Source organism: Typha angustifolia, chromosome 9, assembly GCF_048772165.1.
Source record: "Typha angustifolia cultivar Huaian chromosome 9, ASM4877216v1, whole genome shotgun sequence".
NCBI classification, from domain to species: Eukaryota; Viridiplantae; Streptophyta; class Magnoliopsida; order Poales; family Typhaceae; genus Typha; species Typha angustifolia.
In genome coordinates this window covers 11,707,771-11,732,271 of record NC_133247.1, presented here as the reverse complement: position 1 = coordinate 11,732,271, position 24,501 = coordinate 11,707,771, and the positions used below count along the sequence as shown (strand labels likewise).

Here is a 24,501-nt window from a genome sequence, read left to right as displayed (position 1 = left end):
TCTCAAATCCCGTGCAAGCCTGAATCTCAACTGCTATGAATTGGATCAAGCCAGTTTTTAATATATTATATATTCACTTATTCAAATCTATGGATAGAATTGCATAAAAAATTATTTTAAAATAATTATCTTGATAATAAAAAGTAAATAAAAATAAGTTCAGCATCATATTTAATATTTAAGAAATATTAATATGTTATATAAGTGCTAAACTTGTTATGAACTTTAAGCCCCAAAACCGATAGATATAAAATAATATTTACTTAAGTTCTTAGAAGGGGGCTTTTCATAGGATTTCCAAGGTTGAGAGGGAGTCGTATTTTCTTCTCGTTTTCTCCTAAAGAAGACTCGGAATAGTCTGGCCGAGTCTTGCAAATAATTAATGCATGCACTGTTTTTTATGTACAAGTCTTGCAAATAATAAAATGAACTAGGAAAGGACACTTTCGTTTCTTGGAGCTACGGAGAAGACTGGAGTGAATTTGGTGAGAGTGTCGGATAAGGAGAATAGATAAGCACCCAAAGCTAAAGCACATTAAGATAATTAATAATTATATCAGCTAATCACGAATAAGATCTTTAATGCCCGTCAACGTTTTCACTGTTTTCAGTTTAACTATAATTTCTTTCATAAACGTTGCTAACGAAGTGACGTTTAGGCTCACAAGGAAAACTTTTTCTTATATAAACTTTTGGGTGCTTATTATCTTACAGCCTATTGGGTTAAGTTGGGTCATAAATTTGGTGTGAAACCTTCTATGATACCCCGGTCTACAGGGTAAACAAATTGACTGTTCTGGCAATGCTGTATTTTCTTTGATGCGCGTCTGCATCTTATTGGGTTCAGTTAAGTTGGGTCATAAGCCTGTCTTGGTGTCCACCACTTTTTGGAGGTTGAAACTTTTTGGCGGTTGAAGCTTTTTGGAGGTTCAAGTTCTGGGCAATGTTGTTCCCAGGTTGAGACAAGTCTCTGAAACTTGAGAGAAGTTAGTGATCTCTTTTGGAGAAGAGAAGTAATGGCTACCATCCTCCATGCTTTTGTTTCCACTTGTGCCAATAGGCTTGCCACTCTGGTTGAGGAGCGAGTAGTCCTTGTACTCGGCGTGAAGGATGAGCTTAAGAGGCTGCAGAGAAGGATAGAGATGATCAGAGGTGTACTCGAGGATGCGGAGAGGCGGAGGATCCAAGATTCGGCCATAGACACTTGGCTGAATGAGCTGAAGAATGTCATGCACGAAGCGGATGACATTATCGACATCTGCAGGTATAAGGGTGGGAACCTGTTGGAGGATCAACCATCATCGTCATCAAACCCGCCGGTACGCTGCCTACCCCCCCTGCTCTCTTGTGTTACCACTGTTCGAATGCGTCATGATATTGGAGGTAGAATTAAAAGACTGAATAATAGACTGGAGGAGATCCACAAGGACAAAGTAATGTTTAGCCTTAAGGATGGTGGATCCAATGACCCTCATATGACAAGGGCGAGTGCTCGTATGACATCTCCACTTCTTGATGCCGATGTTGTGGGGGATGAGATCGAAGCTGCTGCTGCGGAGCTGGTGAAGAGAATAGTTAGCAGCAAGGAAGGAAAACAACATCAAGTTGTTGCCATTGTCGGTATGGCGGGCATAGGCAAGACCACACTGGCTCAGAGAGTATATAATGATCCTAAACTGAAAAACTACTTCTCTGTCATGGTATGGACGTGTGTCTCTCGAAGCTACTCAGAGATTGAATTGCTAAAGAAGATCATTAGGAGCAGTGGAGGAGACTATGGACGAGCTGAAAGCATGGAAGAACTCCAGCAAGTTCTAAGAGTTGTTGTCGCTGGGAAGCGACTCTTTCTTGTGCTGGACGATGTTTGGCAATCAGATGTATGGACTAATTTACTTCGAGTTCCCCTTCAAAGCGAACAAGGCAACGGAAGGATCTTGATAACAACTAGAGACCAAAATGTTGCAAAGGGAATGGGAGCAGTACACATCCATGAGGTGGCCCAATTGTCTACTAATTCTGGTTGGGAACTACTACGCAAGAGAGCTTATCTAGATAGGGAAGATGATGTGCTCAGCTTGAGAGATGTTGGGATTCAGATTGTAAGGAAATGTGGGGGTCTTCCTCTGGCAATCAAGACTGTTGCTGGCATCTTAGCCACAAAGGAACCAAACAAAAGAGAATGGGAAAAACTACTTGGAAGCAATGCTTGGTCCATGAAAGAGCTTCCAGAAGAACTCAGAGGAGCATTATATTTAAGTTACGAGGATCTATCCCCAGAGCTAAAACAGTGCTTCCTCTACTGCTCCCTCTATCCCGAGGATGCACTAATGAGGCGTGAACATCTTAATATTTTTTGGGTGGCCGAAGGATTTGTTAAAGTAAGAGGAGGTGACCAAACTATGGAAGATACAGCAGAAGAATATTATAATGAGTTAATTAGAAGAAGTCTTTTACAACTAGATCCTAATTATACTGATGGTGGAGGATGCAGAATGCACGATCTTTTACGATCTCTTGCCCAATATCTATCTCGAGGCGAAAGTTTTTATGGAGACCCACAATTGTTAGATCCCATTGCATTGTCTAAGATTCATCGCCTATCAATTGCAAAGGATGGAGAGACTGTTGTTATCCCTCCTGGCATAGAAACAAAACGTCTATGCTTGAGGACTTTATTGCTTTTTAAGAGTCCTCCGATAGTTGAGAATGATTTGTTTAGAAGGCTTGCATATCTCCGTGCTTTGGTTCTTAATGGAGAAGGGATTGAGAGCATTCCGAATTCCTTGGGAGATCTAATACATTTGAGGATGCTAGATCTTGCTGCTACTAGAATATCCAAGATACCAGATTCTCTTGGTTGCCTAACAAATCTACAGAGTTTGAATTTAATGCATTGTAAGCATCTGCATGCCCTTCCAATGAGTCTTACTCGGTTGTGTAATTTAAGGCATCTTGGCATGGGTGGTACGCCGATAAATAATGTACCAAAAGGGATAGGAAGGTTACAGTTAATTAATGCCTTAGCTGGATTTGTAGTGGCCAGTGGCAGTGGCAGTGGCAGTGGCAAGATGCAAGACGGTTGGGAGTTGAAAGAGGTAGAGCTTCTTAACCAGCTAAGATGGTTGCAAATAGTTAAGTTGGAGAAGGCAACATATGGGCTTAGTCTTGAAAGGAAGCATCACCTTAGGACATTACAATTACGTTGTACGTTGCAAAAAGAGCAAGCTAGTCAGCAGCCATACTCTGTGATGGAGACAGATAGGATTGAGGAAATCTTTGAGAAATTAATTCCTCCCCTATGCTTAGAAAATCTCATAGTTATTGGTTTCTTTGGTTGTCGATATCCCACCTACATGGGATCTTCTCTTTCTAGTCTAACATCATTGCAACTTTTGCATTGCATATCTTGTCCCCACCTTCCACCACTAGGCCAACTGCCACATTTAAAGTATCTTAAAATTGAAGGGGCATTAGCAGTGGTAACCATCGGCCTAGAATTGCTCGGAAATGGGGTAAGGATAGGCTCAGCTTTGGCAACAGCCTTTCCGAAGCTTGAGTTCCTATTTCTAGAGAAAATGCCAAATTGGGAAAAGTGGTCTTTAGGTGAAGAAAATGAGGAGGAAGCTGCTCCCACCAAAAGAGAGATCCCACCATCCTCTTCTCTATCTTTGCTGCCTCGTCTACAGCATTTGACTCTTATAGACTGTCCAAAGTTGAGAGCTCTTCCGGAACAGTTGAAGCATGCGACAATGCTGCAAAGATTCCACATAGAAGGAGCTAACAGCCTGAGGGCAGTAGAGAACCTCCCTTCCCTAACTCAGTGGCTTCAGATCATGGAAAGTAGCAGTATACAAAAGGTCTCAAATCTTCCTCAGCTAAGGCATCTCACAGTGGCTCGATCACCTACTCTTCTGAGTTGCGTCCAGAATTTGGATGCACTGCAATCCCTGTATCTAAAAGATGAATCAATGGACTGCCTTCCTGAGTGGGTGTCTGGACTACTCCAGCAACGACGACAATACCTCCATGGCGACGACCTGGAATTTGAAATGGAGTGCAATATTCGTGTGCTCGAGAGATGCCAAATGGGACGCCAGGATTGGCCCATCATCCAACAGTTCTCTAGGGTCCATGCCTACACAATTGATGGAATCGCTTATCTGGAGTACACCAAACTACCCTTCACCTGCAACACCAACATACCAGAGCTTGCAGGCAGAGGTCTATCTACTCCCCCTCTATTCTCTTTCTTTTCCCATTTAGCTGCTACACGTCTACACTTTGACATTCTTTTATCTAGTATTTTATCTGAGCTATTTTAAGTACGTAGTATCTTAGGACTCTTTCTGAGAAGGCTCTCAGCGATCACAAATATCGATGTTTGATAGTAATATCAGCAGTAATACAATTAGTAGCCTAATTGATTGCTCTCTGTCTATATATATATATGAATAATTTTATAAATTTGAAAATTATGAGTTAGATTTAAAATATCGCCATTTCTATGTAAGAGAGTCAACCGTCTGAGAAGGTTGACTAGTACCATTGATGATGTTAACCAGCAACAGGGAATCTGAATCTATCCACTAGTTTGAAATTTCTTTGTTGTATATATGCACAATAGAGCTTCTCTTAAGGCCATAGCTCTAACAAATTTGCTCTCAAAATATCCCCAAATCCCCAAACCCCCAACATTCTTCTGGGCCTTGATCAACTGAGAGATCGAGATCAAGAGAGAGTGAGAAGAAAAGAAGGGCTACACCATTGATTTCTTGCCGTCTGCTGGTTTAGCCTCGTAATTTTTTTTAATTAATTTTTTTTTTCGTTTTTATTGCTGAAGGTCATCTTTCTTTGTTCCTTTTGTTCTTGGAAATTAATCTTGGTTAATTCTGAAGGTTGCCGGATCGGAAGAGATGGGGAGAGGGAAGATTGCGATCGGGAGGATCGGCGTAACGACAAGCAGGCAGGCGATGTTCTCGAAGCGGCGCAGCTGTCCACTGAAGAAGGCCCCGGACCTCGCAATCCTCTGCGATCCCGAGGTCAGCGCAATCATCTTCTCCAGCACCGGCCGCCACTATGATTTCGCCAGATCTAGGTCAGCGTCGTCTCCTTTCGATTTCTTCTGTATGTTCCAACGAATTAGTTTGATTCATTGGGTTCCTCATAACTCCTGTGCAGTTTCTTACGAATTTTGCATTGAGAGATTTGTTTTGGACCTCGTGGGGACTTGTAATTAATTAATATTAACGAAAAGAATAGATATGGATGATTGGAATTGTTAATCCTTCATTGGATTTAATTTAATTCTTTTGCTCACTGTTTCTACTACTTTCAGGTGCTTGAGCAATTGAGTCGATACACTGTGAAGTCTTTTATCATCAGGAGTAATGAGACGATTGCAAGCTAAGTTACTGTCAGGGAAGACAAGGCAATGTAAACTGAGGTAATTGAGCACTGCTCAATACATGCATTGTTTGTAACATTCATATATTCTCTCTAATGCTCAATTTGATAGAATCTTGGCAACTCAAGGTCTAAGTTGTTAAAGATCTTCTTTGTATTGCTACAAAAAACAAATTAAGCAACAAATAAGGTACATAGTTCTCATGATATCTTTTGCTAGAAAATTGTAACTTATATATATCCGTTACATTTTTTTTATGTTAGGCAAGATCTTTATTCTTTGTTTCTTTCATCTGCAATAGTAAATTTCAGTAAGTTTATAAGAATAATTATTATTTATTCTTGTCATGTGTTCTATACGTAACATTAAAGACTCGTTTGGTGCAACAACTACTTCAATATATACTTTCTAAATTTCTTGTTCTAGCTTCTTCTCTTTAACTATAATGTTGAGAGATATTCACTATAAAACAATATATATGCCACTCATCAATGAGGTCTTTGAATTGATATTAAAACAATTTCTTTACTATCCTATATATAAATAATTTATATTATTATTACACATGAATAATAAAAAGTCAACAACTTAAACATGAATATATATCGAGTGATATTATTAATGAGTTATACTTTTTCTACTTTAATTAAGGCTTTTTTTTTGTAGATTTAGATATCTTTCGATACTTATTACTTATTGTTTGTTTATGTCACGAATATTTTATCTTATATTTATGTGGTGATACTTGTATGTTTTCATTTTCTTCATACAGCAAGATTGCTGTTCAATTAAATTATGTAAATTTTTTAATTTTGATAGGTACTTCCTAGTAAGAAGGTTAAAAAAGACCGTGAAACATCAAACAAGGTAAATCTGTGAACTTTGTGTTAAAACTTCTTGACTTTATACCCTTCAAGTATAATAATAATATAATCATGTACAGGCCATGAAGAAGTTGTTTTAATATCAATTTTATTCAATTTTTTCAGGTCAAAGCAGGTTACAAGTGAAACAAACAAGAGCAACATCTCAACTTTTGGATGCCTTTGGGGTTATTTCATCTTTAGTATTACAAAATTTGGAATGTCTTAAAAGTACTTATTTTGGTATATAATCACTTTGTGTGGTTGTAGATCTTATATCATGTCTAATTATATGATTGTAAAACATTTGCCATGTACTTATAACTTTTGGATGGTTGTGGATATTTGTATACTCTACAGACATTTGTATTTTCCTATGAAAAGTTTATGAAATATATTATTTAATAACTTATTGGTTGTGGATGTTTGTATACTCTATACAAATTTATATTTTCCTTTGAAAAGTTTATGAAGTACATTATACCAAAGAACTTTAGCTACAGGGTCTTACTCGGATTCTACTGACAAATTCGTCTATTCCTTCATCTTGGAAGGGAATCAAAGATTTAAAATTATTAGACTAACTAGTCAAGACAAGAAATCACAGTCACCAGTATCATGTAAACCAATTGTCATAAAGCTTATCCTGATAGGACTAACTATCCACTTCTCTCATAGTCCAATTTGATCCAAACAAACTGCAACCTTGAGTCCACTTTTATAAGTTGATTATATCTAGTTGTCTAACAACAATATTAATTTATCATTAACATGTTCTTAAAAAAGTTTAAATCTTTCAAATGACGATCTACTAGAGTTTCTACCAATGGAAGATCCATTCTTACTACCAATGAATTAAGGAAGGACCACACGTCAACAATAAAATGTTGATCTCACATTATAATACCAATTACAGAAGTTCACTCTTGATTAATTTGCATTGACTACTCTTCACAATTTTAGTTAGTGTCTAGTAAGAATAAATTTGAAATGCATATTATGTCATTACTATACTCATCTTTAGGTGATTCAAACTTCTATATATGTATTCCAATTGCTACATTATGGCAACTCCTAGTTGGTCACTAGCTAGTATCTCTTAAATACAAAATTACTAAAGGATGGTTAGCTCTTCTCCGGAAGACATTCTAAGTTATATTTAATCATTTTATACGTATAACCTTGTTATCATATTCCCGTACAGTTTCAAATACTAGGCAATATCCACCCCCATAATCACGTTGCAAAACAAAGAAGAAATAGTACATTTTAATAATCTTGACACGTCTTCAAAAAGACAATAGTATAACACTACTTATTCTCATCATCACAAACATTATTGCCTAATAACAAGAAAACTCAAGCATGGAATACTCAACTTACTGAGTTGTTCTAGAAATTTAGCTATCTCCAAGACTAACAATTCATAACTTGTAGGAAACACCATTATTGCAAAGCTTACCCTAGGCTCACGTTGGGCCGTGCTTAACCTGACCCAGCTTTCGGGCTGGCTGCACCCATCCCGACCACCTCCTCCTTCCTCGCCTTAATCGAAAGGAGGGAGGAAGGTTGGCTACCGGCTAACACGGCCGACTGCATCGACACACTCCCCTCGGCAAGCAGAAGCCAGCTTAGAGGAAGTGGAGCTGCCAGAGGCAGCCGGCAGCGAGCACCCACCTCTGACGACACTTGCCATGAGGGCGCTGAAGGAAGCCACCGGGGGGATCCTTACGAAAAGGGAAGCTCCTCGGACTGGTGTGTCAAAGCACGAAGCTGCTGGCTGGCCGGATCACGGCGAGCCCAAGAGGGAAATGTTTTGGAGAAAAACTCAAAAATAAATAAATAATTAATTATAGATCTAACTTACCGGGAGGGTGAGGCAGCTCTAACGCTTTGATCCACAAGGTTGGCGATTCCGGCAGGAGGAAGAAGAATAAAGGAGAGTGAGTTGGCGGGAGGAGAAGGAAGAAAGAAAAAAAGGAAGGAAGGAGAATAAGAAAAGAGAGAGGGAAAGAAAAGGGGAAAGGGGCGCATGTGCCCCATACATGTGCACCCTTAAGTCAGTGCACGTGTTGAGCACGTGCGTGCTCATTTTTTTTTCTGGTTGTTATAGTTAAGGTGAGGAGGAAAGAGGCTCATCAGTGTTGGCTGCTCAGTGGTGGTGGCGACAATGTTCCATGTTTGCCGGTAGTCCGAGAGATAAAAAGAGAGGTTAAAGAGGTAGAGGAGAAAAATGAGAGAGAGGATTTTGAGGAAGAGGGAGAGAGAGCGGTAGGGTGTCAACGTGTTCACTGCGCCATCACAACATGGCACGAGGCTAACCACAATGTGGCCAACTATGTTTGCCATGCAAAACTATTATTTTTAGTGTTTGGTTGTTACATTACTTCTCTCTCCTCATGGTGCAATTTAATTAAGGGGTATTTGGTTGCCCGAATTGAATTGAATTTGACCGAATTTAGTTATCTTAATGAGTAATTTATATAAAAAGTATAATGGTACAAAATTAAATGATACAAAGTTATGGGGCTGATGATTCATTAGTGCGTAACACATAACACGCTTATGTATTACAATAAGACGTGAACCATAAAACTAAGGTAACTCTATTAGGAATATGATATATTTGACATGAATATTTTTATTAACTTTAAAAGTTCAAATTTAAATGGAGTCTATACATTCTAAATGGTAACGTAATGATAGAATTAAAAGTGCTCATAGAGTATTTTAATATTATATGTTCACTTATTCAAATCTATGATGAGAATTGCATAAAAATTTATTTTAAAATAATTATTATGATAATAAAAAATAAAGAGAAATAAGTTCACTATCATATTTGATATTTAAAAAATATTAGTATGTTATATATATATATATAATATTTACTCAAGTTATTGAATAGGACGACTAAGGGCTTTTCATAGGATTTCCAAGTTACTTGAGTTCTTTTCTTCTCGTTTTCTCCTAAAGATGACTATTCCTGGCCGGGTCTTGCAAATAATTAATGCATGCACTGTTTTTTATGTACAAGTCTTGCAAATAATAAAATGAACTAGAAAAGGACATTTATCGTTTCTTGGAGCTACAGTAAAGACTGGAGTGAATTAGGTGAGAGTGTTGGATAAGGAGAATAGATAAGCACCCAAAGCTAAAGCACATTAAGATAATTAATAATTATACCAGCTAATCACGAGTAAGATCTTTAATGACCATCAATGTTTTAACTGTTTTCAGTTTAACTATAATTTCTTTCACAGACGTTGCTAACGAAGTGACGTTTAGGCTCACAAGGAAAACTTTTTCTTGTATAAACTTTTGGGTGCTTATTATCTTACAGCCTATTGGGTTAAGTTGGGTCATAAATTTGGGGTGGAACCTTGTATGATACCCCAGTCTACAGGGTAAACAAACTGACTGTTGTGGCGATGCTCTATTTTCTTTTGATGCGCGTCTGCATCTTATTGGGTTCAGTTAAGTTGGGTCATAAGCCTGTCTTGGTGTCCACGACTTTTTGGAGGTTGAAACTTTTTGGAGGTTGAAGCTTTTTGGAGGTTCAAGTTCTGGGCAATGTTGCTCCCAGGTTGAGACAAGTCTCTGAAACTTGAGAGAAGAAGTTAGTGAGCTCTTTTGGAGAAGAGAAGTAATGGCAACCATCCTCCATGCTTTCGTTTCCACTTGTGCCAATAGGCTTGCCACTCTGGTTGAGGAGCAAGTAGTCCTTATACTTGACGTGAAGGATGAGCTTAAGAGGCTGCAGAGAAGGATAGAGATGATCATAGGTGTACTCGAGGATGCGGAGAGGCGGAGGATCCAAGATTCGGCCATCGACACTTGGCTGAATGAGCTGAAGAATGTCATGTACGAAGCTGATGACATTATCGACATCTGCAGGTATAAGGGTGGGAACCTATTGGAGGATCAACCATCATCTTCATCAAACCCACCGGTACGCTGCCTATCCCCCCTGCTCTCTTGTGTTACTACTGTCCGAATGCGTCATGATATTGGAGGTAGAATTAAAAGATTGAATAATAGACTAGAGGAGATCCACAAGGACAAAGTAATGTTTAGCCTTAAGGATGGTGGATCCAATGACCCTCGTATGACAAGGGCGAGTGCTCGTTTGACATCTCCACTTCTTGATGCCGATGTTGTGGGGGATGAGATCGAAGCTGCTGCTGCGGAGCTGGTGAGGAGGACAGTTAGCAGCAAGGAAGGACAACAACATCAAGTTGTTGCCATTGTCGGTATGGCAGGCATTGGCAAGACCACACTGGCTCAGAGAGTATACAATGATCCTAAACTGAAAAACTACTTCTCTGTCATGGTATGGACGTGTGTCTCTCGAAGCTACTCAGCGATTGAATTGGTAAAGAAGATCATTAGGAGCAGTGGAGGTGACTATGGACGAGCTGAAAGCATGGAAGAACTCCAGCAAGTTCTAAGAGTTGTTGTCGCTGGGAAGCGACTCTTTCTTGTGCTGGACGATGTTTGGCAATCAGATGTATGGACTAATTTACTCCGAGTTCCCCTTCAAAGTGAACTAGGCAGCGGAAGGATCTTGATAACAACTAGAGACCGAAATGTTGCAAAGGGAATGGGAGCAGTACACATCCATGAGGTGACACAGTTGTCTATTAATTCTGGTTGGGAACTACTACGCAAGAGAGCTTATCTAGATAGGGAAGAAGATGTGCTCTGCTTGAGAGGTGTAGGGATTCAGATTGTAAAGAAATGTGGGGGTCTTCCTCTGGCAATCAAGGCGATTGCGGGCATCTTAGCCACAAAGGAACCAAATAAAAGAGAATGGGAAAAACTACTTGGAAGTGATGCTTGGTCTATGAAAGAGCTTCCCGAAGAACTTAGAGGAGCTCTATATTTGAGTTACGAGGATCTATCCCCTGAACTTAAACAGTGCTTCCTCTACTGTTCTCTTTATCCTGAGGATGCACTAATGAGACGTGAACATCTTAATGTTTTTTGGGTGGCCGAAGGATTTGTTAAAGCAAGAGGAGGTGACCAAGTTTTAGAAGATACAGCAGAAGAATATTACAATGAGTTAGTTAAAAGAAGTCTGCTACAACTCGATCCTAACTATACTGATGGAGGAGCATGCAGAATGCACGATCTTTTACGGTCTCTTGCCCAATATTTGTCACGAAGTGAAAGTTTTTATGGCGACCCACAATTGTTAGATCCCAATGCATTGTCTAAGATTTATCGCTTATCAATTGCAAATGATGGAGCGCCTGTTGTTATCCCTCCTAGCATAGACAGAAAACGACTATGTTTGAGGACTTTGCTACTTTTTAAGAGTCCTTCTAGAGTTAAGAATGATTTATTTATAAGACTTACATGTCTCCGTGTCTTGGTTCTTAACGGAGAAGGAGTTGAGAGCATTCCAGAATCCTTGGGAGATCTAATACATTTGAGGATGCTTGATCTTGCTGATACTAGGATATCTAAGCTACCAAATTCACTTGGTTGCCTCACAAATCTACACAGTTTGAACGTAATGAATTGTAAACATCTACATGCTCTTCCAATGAGTTTTACTCGGTTGTGTAATCTAAGGCATCTTGGCATTAATTACACACCTCTAAATGATGTGCCAAAAGGGATAGAAAGATTGCAATTACTTACTGCCTTGGTAGGATTTGTAGTGGCTAGTAAATATGGCAGTGGCAAAATGCAAGACGGTTGGGAATTGAAAGAGATAGAGTTTCTCGACCAGCTAAAATGGCTGCATATAGTTAAGTTGGAGAGGGCAACATATGGATTTAGTCTTGAAAGGAAGCATTGCCTCAGAATATTAGAATTACGCTGCACGTTACAAGAAGAACGAGCTTGTCAACGGCCATACTCTGTGATGGAGACAAACAAAATTGAAGAAATCTTTGAGAAATTATCTCCACCCCTATGCTTAGAAAATCTCATCATTATTGGTTTCTTTGGTCGTAGATATCCCACCTATATGGGAACTTCTCTTTCTAGTCTAACATCATTGCAACTTTGGCATTGCATATCTTGTCCACACCTTCCCCCACTAGGCCAGTTGCCACATTTAAGAAATCTCCGAATTGAAGGGGCATTAGCAGTGGTAACCATCAGCCGAGAATTCCTTGGCAAGGGGGTAAGAACAGGCTTAGCTATGGCAACGGCCTTTCCCAAGCTTGAGTTCCTATTTTTAAAGAAAATGCCAAACTGGGAAGAGTGGCACTTATGTGAAGAAATTGAGGAGAGAGCTACTTCCACCGGAAGAAAGATCGCACCATCCTCTTTTCTATCATTGATGCCTTGTCTAAAACATTTGACTCTTATAGACTGTCCAAAGCTAAGAGGTCTTCCAGAACGGTTGAAGCATGCCACAATGTTGCAAAGATTCCACATAGAAGGAGCTCACAGCCTCAGAGCAGTAGAGAACCTCCCTTCCCTAACTCAGTGGCTTCAGATCATTGAAAGCAGTAGCATACAAAGGGTCTCAAATCTTCCCCAACTAAGACATCTCACAGTGATTCGATCACCTTCTTTGAGTTGCGTCCAGAATTTGGATGCACTACAATCCTTGTATCTAAAAGATGAGTCAATGGAGTGCCTTCCCGAGTGGGTGTCCGGACTGCTCCAGCAGCGACGCCACCTTCACGGCGACGACCTCGAATTTGAAATGGAGTGCAACATCCGTGTGCTCGAGAGATGCCAAATGGGACACCAAGATTGGCCGGTCATCCAACAGTTCTCCAACGTCCACGTCTACACAAATTATGTAGAGTACGTCAAACTACCTTTCAACAGCTACATCAACCTAACGGAGCTTAGAGGCAGAGGTAACTGCTCTCTCTCTCTCTCTCTCTCTCTCTCTCTCTGTATATATATATATATATATGCATTGTTTTGTATAGTAGAAGTTAGTACTGTCTACTTATGTTGTAATTTTTTAATTTTAACTTTATTTACTTCTTGGTGTAAACCGTCTACGTATGTTAATTGCCATCTTTTATGCCAGTATTTATAGATCCCATAAGCCAGAAATTCAGACTGAATACTGTCGATGTATGTGAATGCAATCACAATCTGTTTTGAGATATAGTTTTGACAAGTTTTTTGCTTATCTTATCAATATTCTTGGAAAGTTATTGATAGCTGTTGATCTTCCTTGTTATTGATTTCTCTGCACTTTAAGTACAGAGTCTGCCATCATGTGTTAAGAGTATAATCCAGAGTGCTAGATTCTTTGCTTAGTTTCAGATTGCATACTTCTTATCAAAGAGTAGACCTTAGTTTGGGTGATAAAAAGTAAGTGCAAGTGACCTAAAGTTGGATGACATTGTGTGCTATATGTAACTAAATAGCTACTAATCTTTTAGATTAACCAATAATGTTTATTAACTATAGATAAGAGTTGCGTAACTAACTTTTACTTGGCTCGGAAGCAGAAGAAGAAACGGAAGAAGGAATTGAAGAATAAAAGAAGAAGAAGAAGGAACTAAAGAAGGAATAGGAGGAGGAGCCGACACAAGAAGATTGCTTAGTTCTCTCTTCATACTTACTAAATTCATCTCGAGGAATTCTATCATTTTCTCCGTCTTGTTAAAATTATATTAATACATTGTTACTGGAGATTAAATGTTATCTAAATTTGATGAATCACTACTATTTTATGAAATTTACTTCATATGTATATGATTTGATCACATATACGATTATTGCTTAATTTTAGAAATGACATAAATATTCATGATATTTTTGAGGCATCTAAAGTAAACTGCAAAAGTTAAATATCCATATGATAAGGGTTTTTGTTGATAAATTTTCTTAAACTAAGTTACTTTAATGTACAAGTGATGTTACTATTTTTATGATGATTTGCATGAAAAGCAAAAAGAAATATTATTGGTATTGTGTTAAGTGACCAAATTACTCCCTCTGAAGACTTTTCATAATGGCCGTTAGAACTTTATTTTCTATGTAACAATCATTATTAAGAATATGATTAGCTTAAAGAAGCTAACCATTCAATTACACTTCTCTCCATCTAAGCTTGTTGCTTTTGATCCATGGCCTCTTTTGCACTCATAGTAGAACAAAGTGTAAGCATTGCAAGAAATATAGTGCACCAAAAGAAGAACTAAACCATGCCATCTCAAAGGTACTGCTTGCTCCACTAGTGTCATAGCAACCACAAGAAAGAACCCTTGTGTCTTTCTCCCCTTAGTGATCTCCTCAGCCCTCTCGAGTGCACCTAACCCTTCATAGCCCTCTCGAGTGCACCTAACCCTTCATAACCGTCTTCCATGATTGAAATCACCATGCTGTTCTTGCATGCAATGTCGGAGTACGCAAACAAGATTGACCACAAACGCCATTGAGCCTAAAACCATGAAAATTGCCATGATCACACTATCGGTTAATCCTAGTAATCCTTTAAGCATCGACAAGAGGGAGGAGAATGCTATTGCATATATCTCCACATATATTAAAGTAGTAATTAGCTCTTTCCATGTACATCAAATCCTTGAGATCATCTCCACGAAAATTGCCATCTCAAAGGTACTGCTTGCTCCACTATTAAAGTAGTAATTAGCTCTTTCCATGTACAGGGTAAAATTGTAATTTATGATAATTTCCTACGGTAGGGTTTGCTGAGGATCCGCTCTCTAGTAGACTATTAAGCTGAACAAAAACTAACTCTAAAACCTTTATGAAGAATAGAGTGACAATTCCAATTGGTCAAACTAACAGTGTTTAACAAACAGGCAAAAACAAATAGCAAGCGGGTGCATTACTATGAATGTCAAGAGTTTGGCTATATTGCAAATGAATGTGCTAATCGTCTAAAATGCAAAGGTAAAGTTATAACAACTACTTGGGATGATTCTAATGATATGGATGATGATGGTTTTGAAAAAAAAAATATTATTGCTTTTATAGCATCTATTTTATCGTCTAATTATGATCTTGAGTCCTTAATGTAACACTCTAAAAAAAACATGCAATGCACATGCCGCCCCCATGCATGCCTGACTAAAGGGAAGCCCCTTTGTCAGACAGAGGGGGAGGGAGGGGTGGCAAGCCTAGAAGCCCCTCCGCACGCTACCGACGGCGTGTAGGGTGGACAACCCCTCAGGGAGAGGGTTGTATGTCTAGACTAAAGGACAACATCCATTATCCACTGTAGTACTATTGATTAATTAAAGTTAGTCTTAATAATATTAAAGAAAAATCTTGCCAGTTTTTACCTTTCTTCTCTATTTTAGTGTTAAGAGTAACCTTCGGAATTTTTGTTTTAACTAAATTATAGGACATTGTAAAATTGGATTAATCTTTATTTGCCTCTTTAGTTTACTTAATTGCAGCTTAGAGATGAAGATGTGATGACACTAACACAACAAGGCCATGCTCACTTTCAATTCAATCTTCTCTCATATTTACTAACTTACATCAATAAAAGCTCAAACCACGGTAGCCTATGGGATTTTACTCTGACGGCCAAATATTTTCCTCGAGTTACGTTCTGAGAAGCCAAACCTAGCAGTAACTCATCTTGGACCTGGTGATCGATACTGAATTTCATAGATGTGTTTAGGAGGTGTGTTCGCTAGGAAGTTGGTAATGGCACATCCATTTCCATCACCAAGGAGCCTTGGTTGCCCTCTCTCAACCTATCCAATCTGAGCTTGCCGAGAATTCTAGCCTTGGTAAAGGATTTACTCTTTTCAGATGGTACATAGGATAGAAGCTTGATAGAGTCAGCTTTTCCCCTCAAAGTAGCTAGTGCTATCTGCAAGGTTTTCATCAGTCTTGAGGCCCTCAGCAAACAAGATAAACTAAACTCATCTGGATAGCCTCCAAGTTGGGAACTTTCTTGGCCTCATCACCCACAAGAGCCTTTGCAAAGGGAATATGGGGGCTTCAAGCTGAAACCCTAAAGTCTCTCGGGTTTGGAAGATTATTTGGTGCTGTAATCTTGTTCTCACTCGGGTCAAGACCTTCCTTTGGCGTTACATGGCGTGCGCTTTACTAGTCAGAGCCACCCTCCACAATAGAATTCCCCCCTTGGACCCCTTGTGGCCAATTGGAAACGAACATCAAGAAACGGTGGAGCATCTTCTATCTATTGTCACGTAACTAGGGTTGTATGGTTTGCGGGATCGCTCGGGCTTAGGGTGGCATACTCTTGCCTCCCTCTAGAAACCTGGCTTCTCAAATGGAGCAAGGAGGTAAGCTTGAATTAGCTTGCTTATGCTTTCTCCACCGCCCGGGCTATCTGGAAAGCTAGGTGTGATCTCATCTTCAAAATTCCAATCCAAACCCCATTGAAATCGTCAAGCATGTAGAGGGCCTTTTGCCTCGCCCTGACGACACGCTTAGCAACATGGAGGTGTGCCTCCATGCCTTTTTGGCTAGCACTTTGGATTGTTTTATCTGCTAGGTGGACGCCTCATGGAAGGGAGGCTCCCTAGGCGGAGTCGGCATTGTTGTCAGACAGGCTGCTAAAGATCTTCATGTTAAGAAGATAATATTCCTTGATAGCTATGAGAATGCCCTGAAAGATGAAGCGCTCGCCATGCTCAAGAGGCTTAAGGAACTCCTGCAATGGAGTGATAATGAGAGATGCTTTCTTTTCGATGACTTCCAAACTGTGGTCAAGACCATCAATGATCCCAGCCACAGTATAGAATGGGTTATTGCACCAGTTATTAGAGAATGTATTAGATGGATAACAATGTTCTCTTTGGTCCAAATTTTGTTTATGACGGAACCAACAATAGTGAAGCTCAGCCAGTCTAGCTCTCAAAAGCATCTCTTTTGCTCATACTGATCCACCCTTATAATTCAGTGTTTTAAGAAGAAATGAAGTGATTTACGTACTTTTATAAATAAATAAATCAATAAAAGCTGACTCATCTAGAATTCCATAATTTCCAGATATTGCACTTTGTAATTTTGACATTTTATAAGACTACTATAGTTCCTGTGCTTCATTTATCAAACATCTGCAATAAATTCTTTTCCAGTCTAGGATAACAAATCCTTCCATCACAAGACATACTTCCGGAATTCACACAGAATAGTGTCAAGAAAAATTAAATAAGGTTGGTCCTTCCTCTAGTCCACCCCCACCAAATATAGAATCTCTTCCTAAATCTAATCACTCTACAATAGGGTGTTGTATAAAAAAGATAGAGTAAAAAGAAGGTTCTAATTATAAATATTTTAAAGACAAAGTTTTCTAATAATATAACGTGGTATATGAAAAATAAAATTAGTAGAAAAGTATACAATTGTACCGGTCGGTGACCATCAAAGGACCAATATTAATGCCTCTTTGAATCCAGCTTGTTTAGTTCTCTTCAAACTGATATCCATCTTTGCTACTAAGTTCATCTCAAGGAATTCTATAATTTTCTCCATCTTGTTGTCAGCTGAGATGTTAAAATGTTATATAAATATGATGAATCACAATTTGAACGTTCATCGTGGACTCCAAATACTTAATCTGAACATGCACTGTGGACGCACAGCTTTCTCTTTCCTTGTTCCATTTTCACGGTTGTTTCCTGGATCGAGAAAGTTGCTAAGAGCTCTTTGGAGAAGGGAAGAAATGGCTACGATCCTCCGTGCTTTTGTTTCGACCTGCGCCAATAAGCTTGCTACTCTGATTAAGGAGAGAGTAGTCCTGGTACTCGGGGTAAAGGATGAGCTTAAGAGGCTGCAGAGAAGGATGGAGATAATCGAAGGAGTCCTCGAGGATGCGGAGAGGCAGAGGATCCAAGATTCGGCCATCGACGCTTGGCTGAATGAGCTGAAGGATGTCATGTACGACGCTGATGACATCATCGACATATGCAGGTATAAGGGTGGGAACCTGTTGGAGGATCAACCATCCTCTTCATCAAACCCACTGGTACGCTGCCTATTCCCACTACTCTCTTGCTTTAGCACTATTCGAGTGCGTCATGAGATCGGAGGCAGAATCAAAAGCCTCAATAATAGATTGGAGGAGATCCACAAGGACAAAGTAATGTTTAGCCTTAAGGATGGTGGAACCAATGACCCTCGTGTGGCAAGGGCTAGTGCTATTATGACATCTCCACTTCTTGATGTCGATGTTGTGGGAACTGAGATCGAAGCTGCTGCTGCAGAGCTGGTGAAGAGGATAATTAGCAAGGAAGGAAAACAACATCAAATTATTGCTATCGTCGGTATGGGGGGTGTAGGTAAGACCACACTTTCTCAGAAAGTATACAATGATCCTACAATGAAAAACCACTTCTCTGTCATAGTATGGACATGTGTCTCTCGAAGCTACTCAGAGATCGAATTGTTAAAGGAGATCATTAGGAGCAGTGGAGGTGACTACGGACGGGCTGAAAGTATTGCAGAACTCCATCAAAAACTAAGAGCTGTTGTCAGTGGGAAGCGATTCTTTCTTGTGCTGGATGATGTTTGGCAATCAGATGTATGGACTAATTTATTTCGAGTTCCACTTCAAAGCGGAGATGGCAATGGAAGGATCTTGATAACGACTAGAGACCAAAATGTTGCAAAAGGAATGGGGGCAGTACACATCCATGAGGTGAAACAATTGTCTATTAAGTTCGGTTGGCAATTACTATGCAAGAGAGCTTATCTAGAAAGGGAAGAAGATGTGCTGAGCTTGAGAGATGTAGGGATTCAGATTGTAAAGAAATGTGGGGGTCTTCCTCTTGCAATCAAAACCGTTGCTGGCATCTTAGCCACAAAGGAACCAAATAAACGAGAGTGGGAAAAACTACTTGGAAGCGATGCTTGGTCCATGAAAAAGTTTCCTGAAGATCTCACGGGAGCTTTGTATTTGAGTTATGAGGACCTATCCCCTGAGCTTAAGCAATGTTTCCTCTACTGCTCCTTTTATCCGGAGGGTGAACTATTGGTGCGTGAAAATCTCAATAGGTTTTGGATAGCCGAAGGATTTATTAAAGTAAAAAGAGGAGGTGACCAAATTATGGAAGATACAGCAGAAGAATATTATAATGAGTTAGTTAGAAGGAGTCTTCTGCAACTAGATCCTGTTTATATTAATGGGAACGGATGCAGAATGCATGATCTTTTACGGTCTCTTGCTCAATATTTATCACAAAGCGAAAGTTTTTATGGAGACCCATAATATTTAGATCCCACCACTTTGTCTAAGATTCGTTGTTTGTCGATTGCAAAGGAAGGACAGACTGTTGTTATCCCTCGTGGCTTAGAAACAAAACATCTATGCTTGAGGACTTTGCTGCTTTTTAAGAGTCCTCCTAGAGTTGAGAATGATTGGTTTACAAGATTTGCATATCTCCGAGTCTTGGTTCTCACTGGAGAAGGGATCGAGAGCATTCCAGATTCCTTGGGAGATCTAATACATCTGAGGATGCTAGATCTTGCTGATACTAGAATATCCAAGCTACCAGATTCACTTGGTCACCTAACAAATCTACAGATTTTGAACCTATTAAATTGTGAGCATTTGAATGCCCTTCCGATTGGTCTCACTCGATTGTGTAATCTAAGATATCTTGGCGTTGCTAATTCGTCTTTAAATGACGTGCCAAGAGGGATAGGGAGATTGCAATTCCTTAATGACTTGCAAGGATTTATAGCTGTCGGCGAATATGGAAGTGGAGAAATGCAAGAAGGATGGGAGTTGAATGAGATAGAGTCTCTCAGCCAACTAAGATGGCTACAAATTGAAAAACTGGAGAGGGCAAAATAAGGGGTTGAACTTGAAAGGAAACATCACCTTAGAATACTAGATCTAAAATGCACGCTACAAGTAGAGCGTGCTAGTCAGCAGCCATACTCTGAAGAGGAGATAAACAAGATTGAAGAAATTTTTGAGAAATTATCCCCTCCCCCCTGCTTAGAAAATCTCAGATTTGATGGTTTCTTTGGTCGCCAATATCCCACCTACATGGCAACTCTTTCTAGCCTCCGACATTTGATCCTTCTTGATTGCATATCTTGTCCGCACCTTCCGCCACTAGGCCAGTTGCCACATTTAAGATATCTTGATATTGATGGGGCATTAGCAGTGGTAACCATTGGCTTGGAATTCCTCGGCAACGGGGTAACAGCCTTTCCAAAGCTTGAATTTCTATACTTTAACAATATGCCGAATTTGGAAGAGTGGTCTATGGGTGAAGAAATTGAGGATGAAGGAGGAGCTGCTTCCACCGTAAGAGACATCACATTGCCGTTTTACGTATCATTGTTGCCTTGCCTGACGACAATGCATCTTATAGACTGTCCAAAACTGCTAGCTCTTCCAGAACAGTTGAAGCATGCGACGATGTTGCAAACATTATATATAGAAGGAGCTCACAGCCTGAGAGCAGTAGAGAATCTCCCTTCCCTAACTCAGTGGCTTCAGATCAGCAAAAGCGACAGTATACTAAGGGTCTCAAATCTTCCCCAACTAAGAATGCTCGTCCTTATTCACTTACCTGCTTTGAGTTGCGTCCAGAATTTGGATGCGTTGCAATTCTTGTATGTAGAAGATTTATTGATGGACTGTCTTCCCGACTGGGTGTCAGGACTGCTACATCAGCGACAACACCACCTTCACGATAACGACCTCGAATTTCAAATGATGTGCAATATCCATGTCCTCGAGAGATGCCAATTGGGACACCAAGATTGGCCCATCATCCAGCAGTTTCCCAAGGTCCGTGCCCACACAATCTTTGGTTTCGTTTATCTGGAGTACACCAAACTACCCTTCACCTATAACACCAACTTACCAGAGCTCAGTGGCAGAGGTCTGTTTACTCCTCTGTGTTAAACTCTTTCTTTTTCCGTTCTCTGCATGGGCATGTCTCATGCCTGTCCAAATTTCAGGCTTAACTGGATTTAGCTACTTATACATATATACATTTTTAACATTCTTTTTTCATTGTTTTGTCCTAGCTATCTCGTCTAAATTTAAGTACTTCGTATCTTTTATGCTGATTTTTAAAGATCAGAGTTAGCCAAAAGTTTAAACTGAACACTGTTGAAATATGTGTACGCAGTCGTGCGCACTACAACTAAAATCTGTTTTGAGTAGTAGTTTTGAGAAGTTTGTTGTGCTTGTCAATATTCTGAGAAAGTTACTGATAGCTGTTGATCTTTGTTTGTAAACAGATAGCTGTTGATCTTCCTTGTTATTGATTTCCACGCACTTAATTAACAAAGAAAGCTTTGAAAATGAAATACAGAGTCTGCCATGATATGTTAAAAGACTAAAACCCAGAGTTCTATATTATTTGCTTAGTTTGAGATTGTACAATTCTTATCGAAGAGTAGACATTAATTAGGGTGATAAAATATTAAGTACAAATGACACAAATTTGGATGACAATGTGTGTTATATGTAACTGAATATAGCTACTAATCTGTTGGATTAACCAACAATATTTATTAACCATAGATGACTACAGATAGAACATGAGTATTTCCACAATAGTCATCCTTTTGATTTCATTTGACCAACACATATAGTTATTTTGATCCATAACTATTTTTTGCATGGGTAAGAAGAAGAAGAAGAAGAAATAGGGATCAATGCAAGAAGAATCATGAAAGAAATGGCAGGAGTGGAATAAGTGGAGAAGGCTCAAAAGAGGAGGATAGGAAACAATTGGAACAATTCATGGAGTAAAATTATTCCCTCGCCCAGAAGGATGGAAGTATGAAAAGTGGAATCCTGCATCTCATATCACAACAAGTCAATCGTCCTTGTCTTTACTCAAATAATTGACTCACTTTGATATATCCAGAGGCAATTGCTCTTTCTTCCAGATCTTCTGTTCACATTGAACATACTCAAGGTTGAAGCATCATAATCCTTCCTTTTATTACTAGTGGCATGTATCTTGTAACCGTTGGCGGTAACAATCTGATTCCAAAGAGTCACAAAAAATTTAATCAAAATAAATTAAATAAACTTACAGATTACAAAATATAAAATTCTGAATAGTCGAGTCTAGTGTTGGACATTATCTCCTTAAGACCAATTCGCCCTCCACCGATTGCTTCTGGAACAGTAGACGTCGGTCTCCCAAGATACAACAACTGTCTTGCACTAGAAAGGAAGCAGTTTTCTAATGCCTTGATTGAACTTAAACCGTGCTTTACTCTCTTTCAAATACAGACTCAAACTTTAAAGACTCGACTTTAGAAGGAATAAACAAGTTTTCTATATAAAATTATGCAGACTGACAGCCTATTTATAGAATTAAACAGGCTTGACGAAAAGATGCAAAAGGTCACCGAATGGATACCATTTTGGGTCTGAAACTAGTCGGGTTCAACCAACTAACTAACTGATTAACTGTTTATCGAAGGGACACACTACTTCGATCCCGAATCAAACCAGATTTGAACCCGTATTAGGCAAAAAATTAAAATTGGATTTGACCCGTGCGTGCGAACCGAGTCGGGCAGCGCGCGTGTGTGTGAGTTAAATTGCATAGTAACCTTTACCCACAAAATAGGTATCTCTTTTGGGGCCCAAAGCCCATAAGAAGTTTATTACTTATATACCATACTAACATTTCTCAAATATTCAATATGATACTGAACTTACTTTCTCATTACCATAATACCTACTTTAGAGCCAATTTTCATTCACTTCTCTTCATGGATTTGACTAAGTGAATATTTGACAATAAAGTACACTTTGAGTTAAATTAATTTCACCATTAAACCATCATTAATAATGTGTGGGTCCCACTTAAAACTTAGCTTAAAATTAATAAAAAATTCATATCAAATATATGAAATTACCAACAGTAACATTGTCTATTATCTTTGTTCCAGACCGAAGGCAATTCAAATCGAAGGAAGGAAGAAGTAAGGATTTCTACTTTTTCTTCTCATTGCTGCCTTTGGATTTGCCATCCAAGCCATTCAAAAGGTTTGCTTTGACTCACGCTCCTAGCTCTAAAGAAGTAATACTAGTGCTATCTGCGATCCTTTCTGCTCTTGTAGCAAAGATACTGGAGTTGTTCACCTTGGTAATAACGACTGCCTTCTACTCCGAGAGCAAGAAGACCCATGGAGATGTTCATGTTTACCTTAGTTTTTTTGGTTCACTTCTTGTCTTGTTGTAATACATGAGCTTGTTATATGACAATGGTCACAAGAATGTGTTATGCTAATAAGTGGAGGCTTTTGTAACTAAGAAAAAATTACTATGAATACCTTTTGATTTGATATTAAATAGGTCGGTGAGATAGATATCAATGATAAATTAGTAATTGGGTTAATGTGCGGTATATTTGATGAATAGTGTTTGAATTTAGAATGAGGTTATTATGATATTTAGCTGTTATTTTAAAATAAAAAATTATATTTTAAAATAAAATAAAAATTATTTCTGAAGTGAACAAGGGCTAAATTAATACCCAATCTTCTTAGCAATATATATTACACTTTTATCCTTATCAATTCCTTGTTCTTATTAGGAAAATGAGAGAGGTCGAAATAAAATTTTTAGTTTGACTTAGGTAAAATTTATATATCACTTTATGTTTACCTATTGGAATATAAGTTGAAAAATCTCCAACTATGGACAAAATAAGAGATTTTTTAGCAAACTAGCCCTCCACTGAACTTTATATACCGAATTAGATTACACCCTAAACTTAATTCCAAAAGGGATCTACTTTTATCGGGTTAGCATCCATATCAGTAAAACACTAAATTGATCGGTGTTTTATTTGAAAAATAAATTTGCTGATTATTTTAGCGTCTTCCTTATAGGTTACCTTAATAATCTTATCAATATTTTTATTGTCGTAAGTTGACACATCTGAAAAGAATTACTAAGACACAGATTCAATATACTTAAATCAAGTACCTAAAACAGGAAAAAAAAATATTTTAGAATTTTATTTGTTATAAAATATTTGGACTTATCAGTGATTCATCTTATAAATAAAATGCTGATTAATTCGACATTTTACTGTGGAGTTGATGACATGAATATTGACCTAGCAAAAGTTTGGGTGTGAATAAAGTTTGAGGGAGGGTAGTTAGTCAAAAACTCGACAAAACAATCACTTCCAAACAACCCATTAATATTTGTCAAAAAATTTCTTGCATGAGAAGCCGCCAGAGAAATTTCCTTTGTGGAACTTTGCTTATAAACCTACTTAAATATTAATGCCTAATTTGATTCGATATAATGCTTATTTGGATTAGAAACTCAAATTGGATATAGGA

General features: G+C 38.7%; 4 protein-coding genes across 11 annotated transcripts; all 4 read left to right on the top strand.

The window, feature by feature from the left end:
• Nucleotides 1–963: 963 nt before the first annotated feature.
• LOC140767848 (putative disease resistance protein RGA4) lies at nt 964–20,958 on the top strand. 3 transcript variants are annotated; one of them, XM_073107918.1, is made up of 5 exons: nt 964–4,221; nt 4,896–5,095; nt 5,336–5,443; nt 6,224–6,271; nt 6,394–6,675. In XM_073107918.1, the coding sequence occupies exons 1-2, from the start codon at nt 1,017–1,019 to the stop codon at nt 5,078–5,080; spliced, it is 3,390 nt and encodes a 1,129-aa protein (XP_072964019.1). In that variant the 5' UTR covers nt 964–1,016; the 3' UTR covers nt 5,081–5,095; nt 5,336–5,443; nt 6,224–6,271; nt 6,394–6,675. The 3 variants fall into 3 exon arrangements, 2 of the variants coding, with proteins under 2 accessions (XP_072964019.1, XP_072964020.1); XM_073107919.1 differs by lacking the exons at nt 6,224–6,271; nt 6,394–6,675 and adding an exon at nt 20,829–20,958; XR_012105630.1 differs by lacking the exons at nt 964–4,221; nt 5,336–5,443; nt 6,224–6,271; nt 6,394–6,675 and adding an exon at nt 4,428–4,795 and having other exon boundaries at nt 4,896–5,037.
• On the top strand, nt 9,887–13,885 carry LOC140767381 (putative disease resistance protein RGA3). 2 transcript variants are annotated; one of them, XM_073107261.1, is made up of 2 exons: nt 9,887–13,097; nt 13,707–13,885. In XM_073107261.1, exons 1-2 carry the CDS (start codon nt 9,917–9,919, stop codon nt 13,736–13,738), a joined length of 3,213 nt encoding a protein of 1,070 aa, XP_072963362.1. In that variant the 5' UTR covers nt 9,887–9,916; the 3' UTR covers nt 13,739–13,885. The 2 variants fall into 2 exon arrangements, with proteins under 2 accessions (XP_072963362.1, XP_072963361.1); XM_073107260.1 differs by having other exon boundaries at nt 13,704–13,885.
• LOC140767662 (putative disease resistance protein RGA3) lies at nt 16,646–20,008 on the top strand. The gene is made up of 4 exons (XM_073107657.1): nt 16,646–16,651; nt 16,703–16,979; nt 17,796–19,324; nt 19,472–20,008. Exons 1-4 carry the CDS (start codon nt 16,646–16,648, stop codon nt 20,006–20,008), a joined length of 2,349 nt encoding a protein of 782 aa, XP_072963758.1.
• LOC140767850 (uncharacterized) lies at nt 19,996–23,475 on the top strand. 5 transcript variants are annotated; one of them, XR_012105632.1, is made up of 3 exons: nt 19,996–21,053; nt 21,814–22,103; nt 23,095–23,218. XR_012105632.1 is itself a non-coding variant. In XM_073107922.1 (3 exons), exons 1-3 carry the CDS (start codon nt 20,207–20,209, stop codon nt 23,385–23,387), a joined length of 972 nt encoding a protein of 323 aa, XP_072964023.1. In that variant the 5' UTR covers nt 19,996–20,206; the 3' UTR covers nt 23,388–23,475. The 5 variants fall into 5 exon arrangements, 3 of the variants coding, with proteins under 3 accessions (XP_072964023.1, XP_072964022.1, XP_072964021.1); XR_012105631.1 differs by having other exon boundaries at nt 21,811–22,103; XM_073107922.1 differs by lacking the exon at nt 21,814–22,103 and adding an exon at nt 23,266–23,475 and having other exon boundaries at nt 19,996–20,959; nt 23,095–23,191.
• The last annotated feature ends 1,026 nt before the right edge of the window (nt 23,476–24,501 follow it).

Excerpts from the sequence above, each read along its gene's own strand:
- LOC140767848 (XM_073107919.1), top strand. The coding sequence starts at position 1,017 with ATGGCTACCATCCTCCATGCTTTTGTTTCCACTTGTGCCAATAGGCTT. Across the intron at positions 4,222-4,895 it reads ACCAGAGCTTGCAGGCAGAG|GTTGCCGGATCGGAAGAGAT; the intron begins GTCTATCTACTC and ends TTAATTCTGAAG.
- LOC140767662 (XM_073107657.1), top strand. Across the intron at positions 16,980-17,795 it reads TGCACCAGTTATTAGAGAAT|CTTTCTCTTTCCTTGTTCCA; the intron begins GTATTAGATGGA and ends GTGGACGCACAG. Across the intron at positions 19,325-19,471 it reads GTCTTCTGCAACTAGATCCT|GAAGGACAGACTGTTGTTAT; the intron begins GTTTATATTAAT and ends TCGATTGCAAAG.
- LOC140767381 (XM_073107260.1), top strand. The coding sequence starts at position 9,917 with ATGGCAACCATCCTCCATGCTTTCGTTTCCACTTGTGCCAATAGGCTT. Across the intron at positions 13,098-13,703 it reads AACGGAGCTTAGAGGCAGAG|CAGAAGAAGAAACGGAAGAA; the intron begins GTAACTGCTCTC and ends TTGGCTCGGAAG.
- LOC140767850 (XM_073107920.1), top strand. The coding sequence starts at position 20,207 with ATGGCAACTCTTTCTAGCCTCCGACATTTGATCCTTCTTGATTGCATA. Across the intron at positions 21,054-23,094 it reads ACCAGAGCTCAGTGGCAGAG|ACCGAAGGCAATTCAAATCG; the intron begins GTCTGTTTACTC and ends TCTTTGTTCCAG.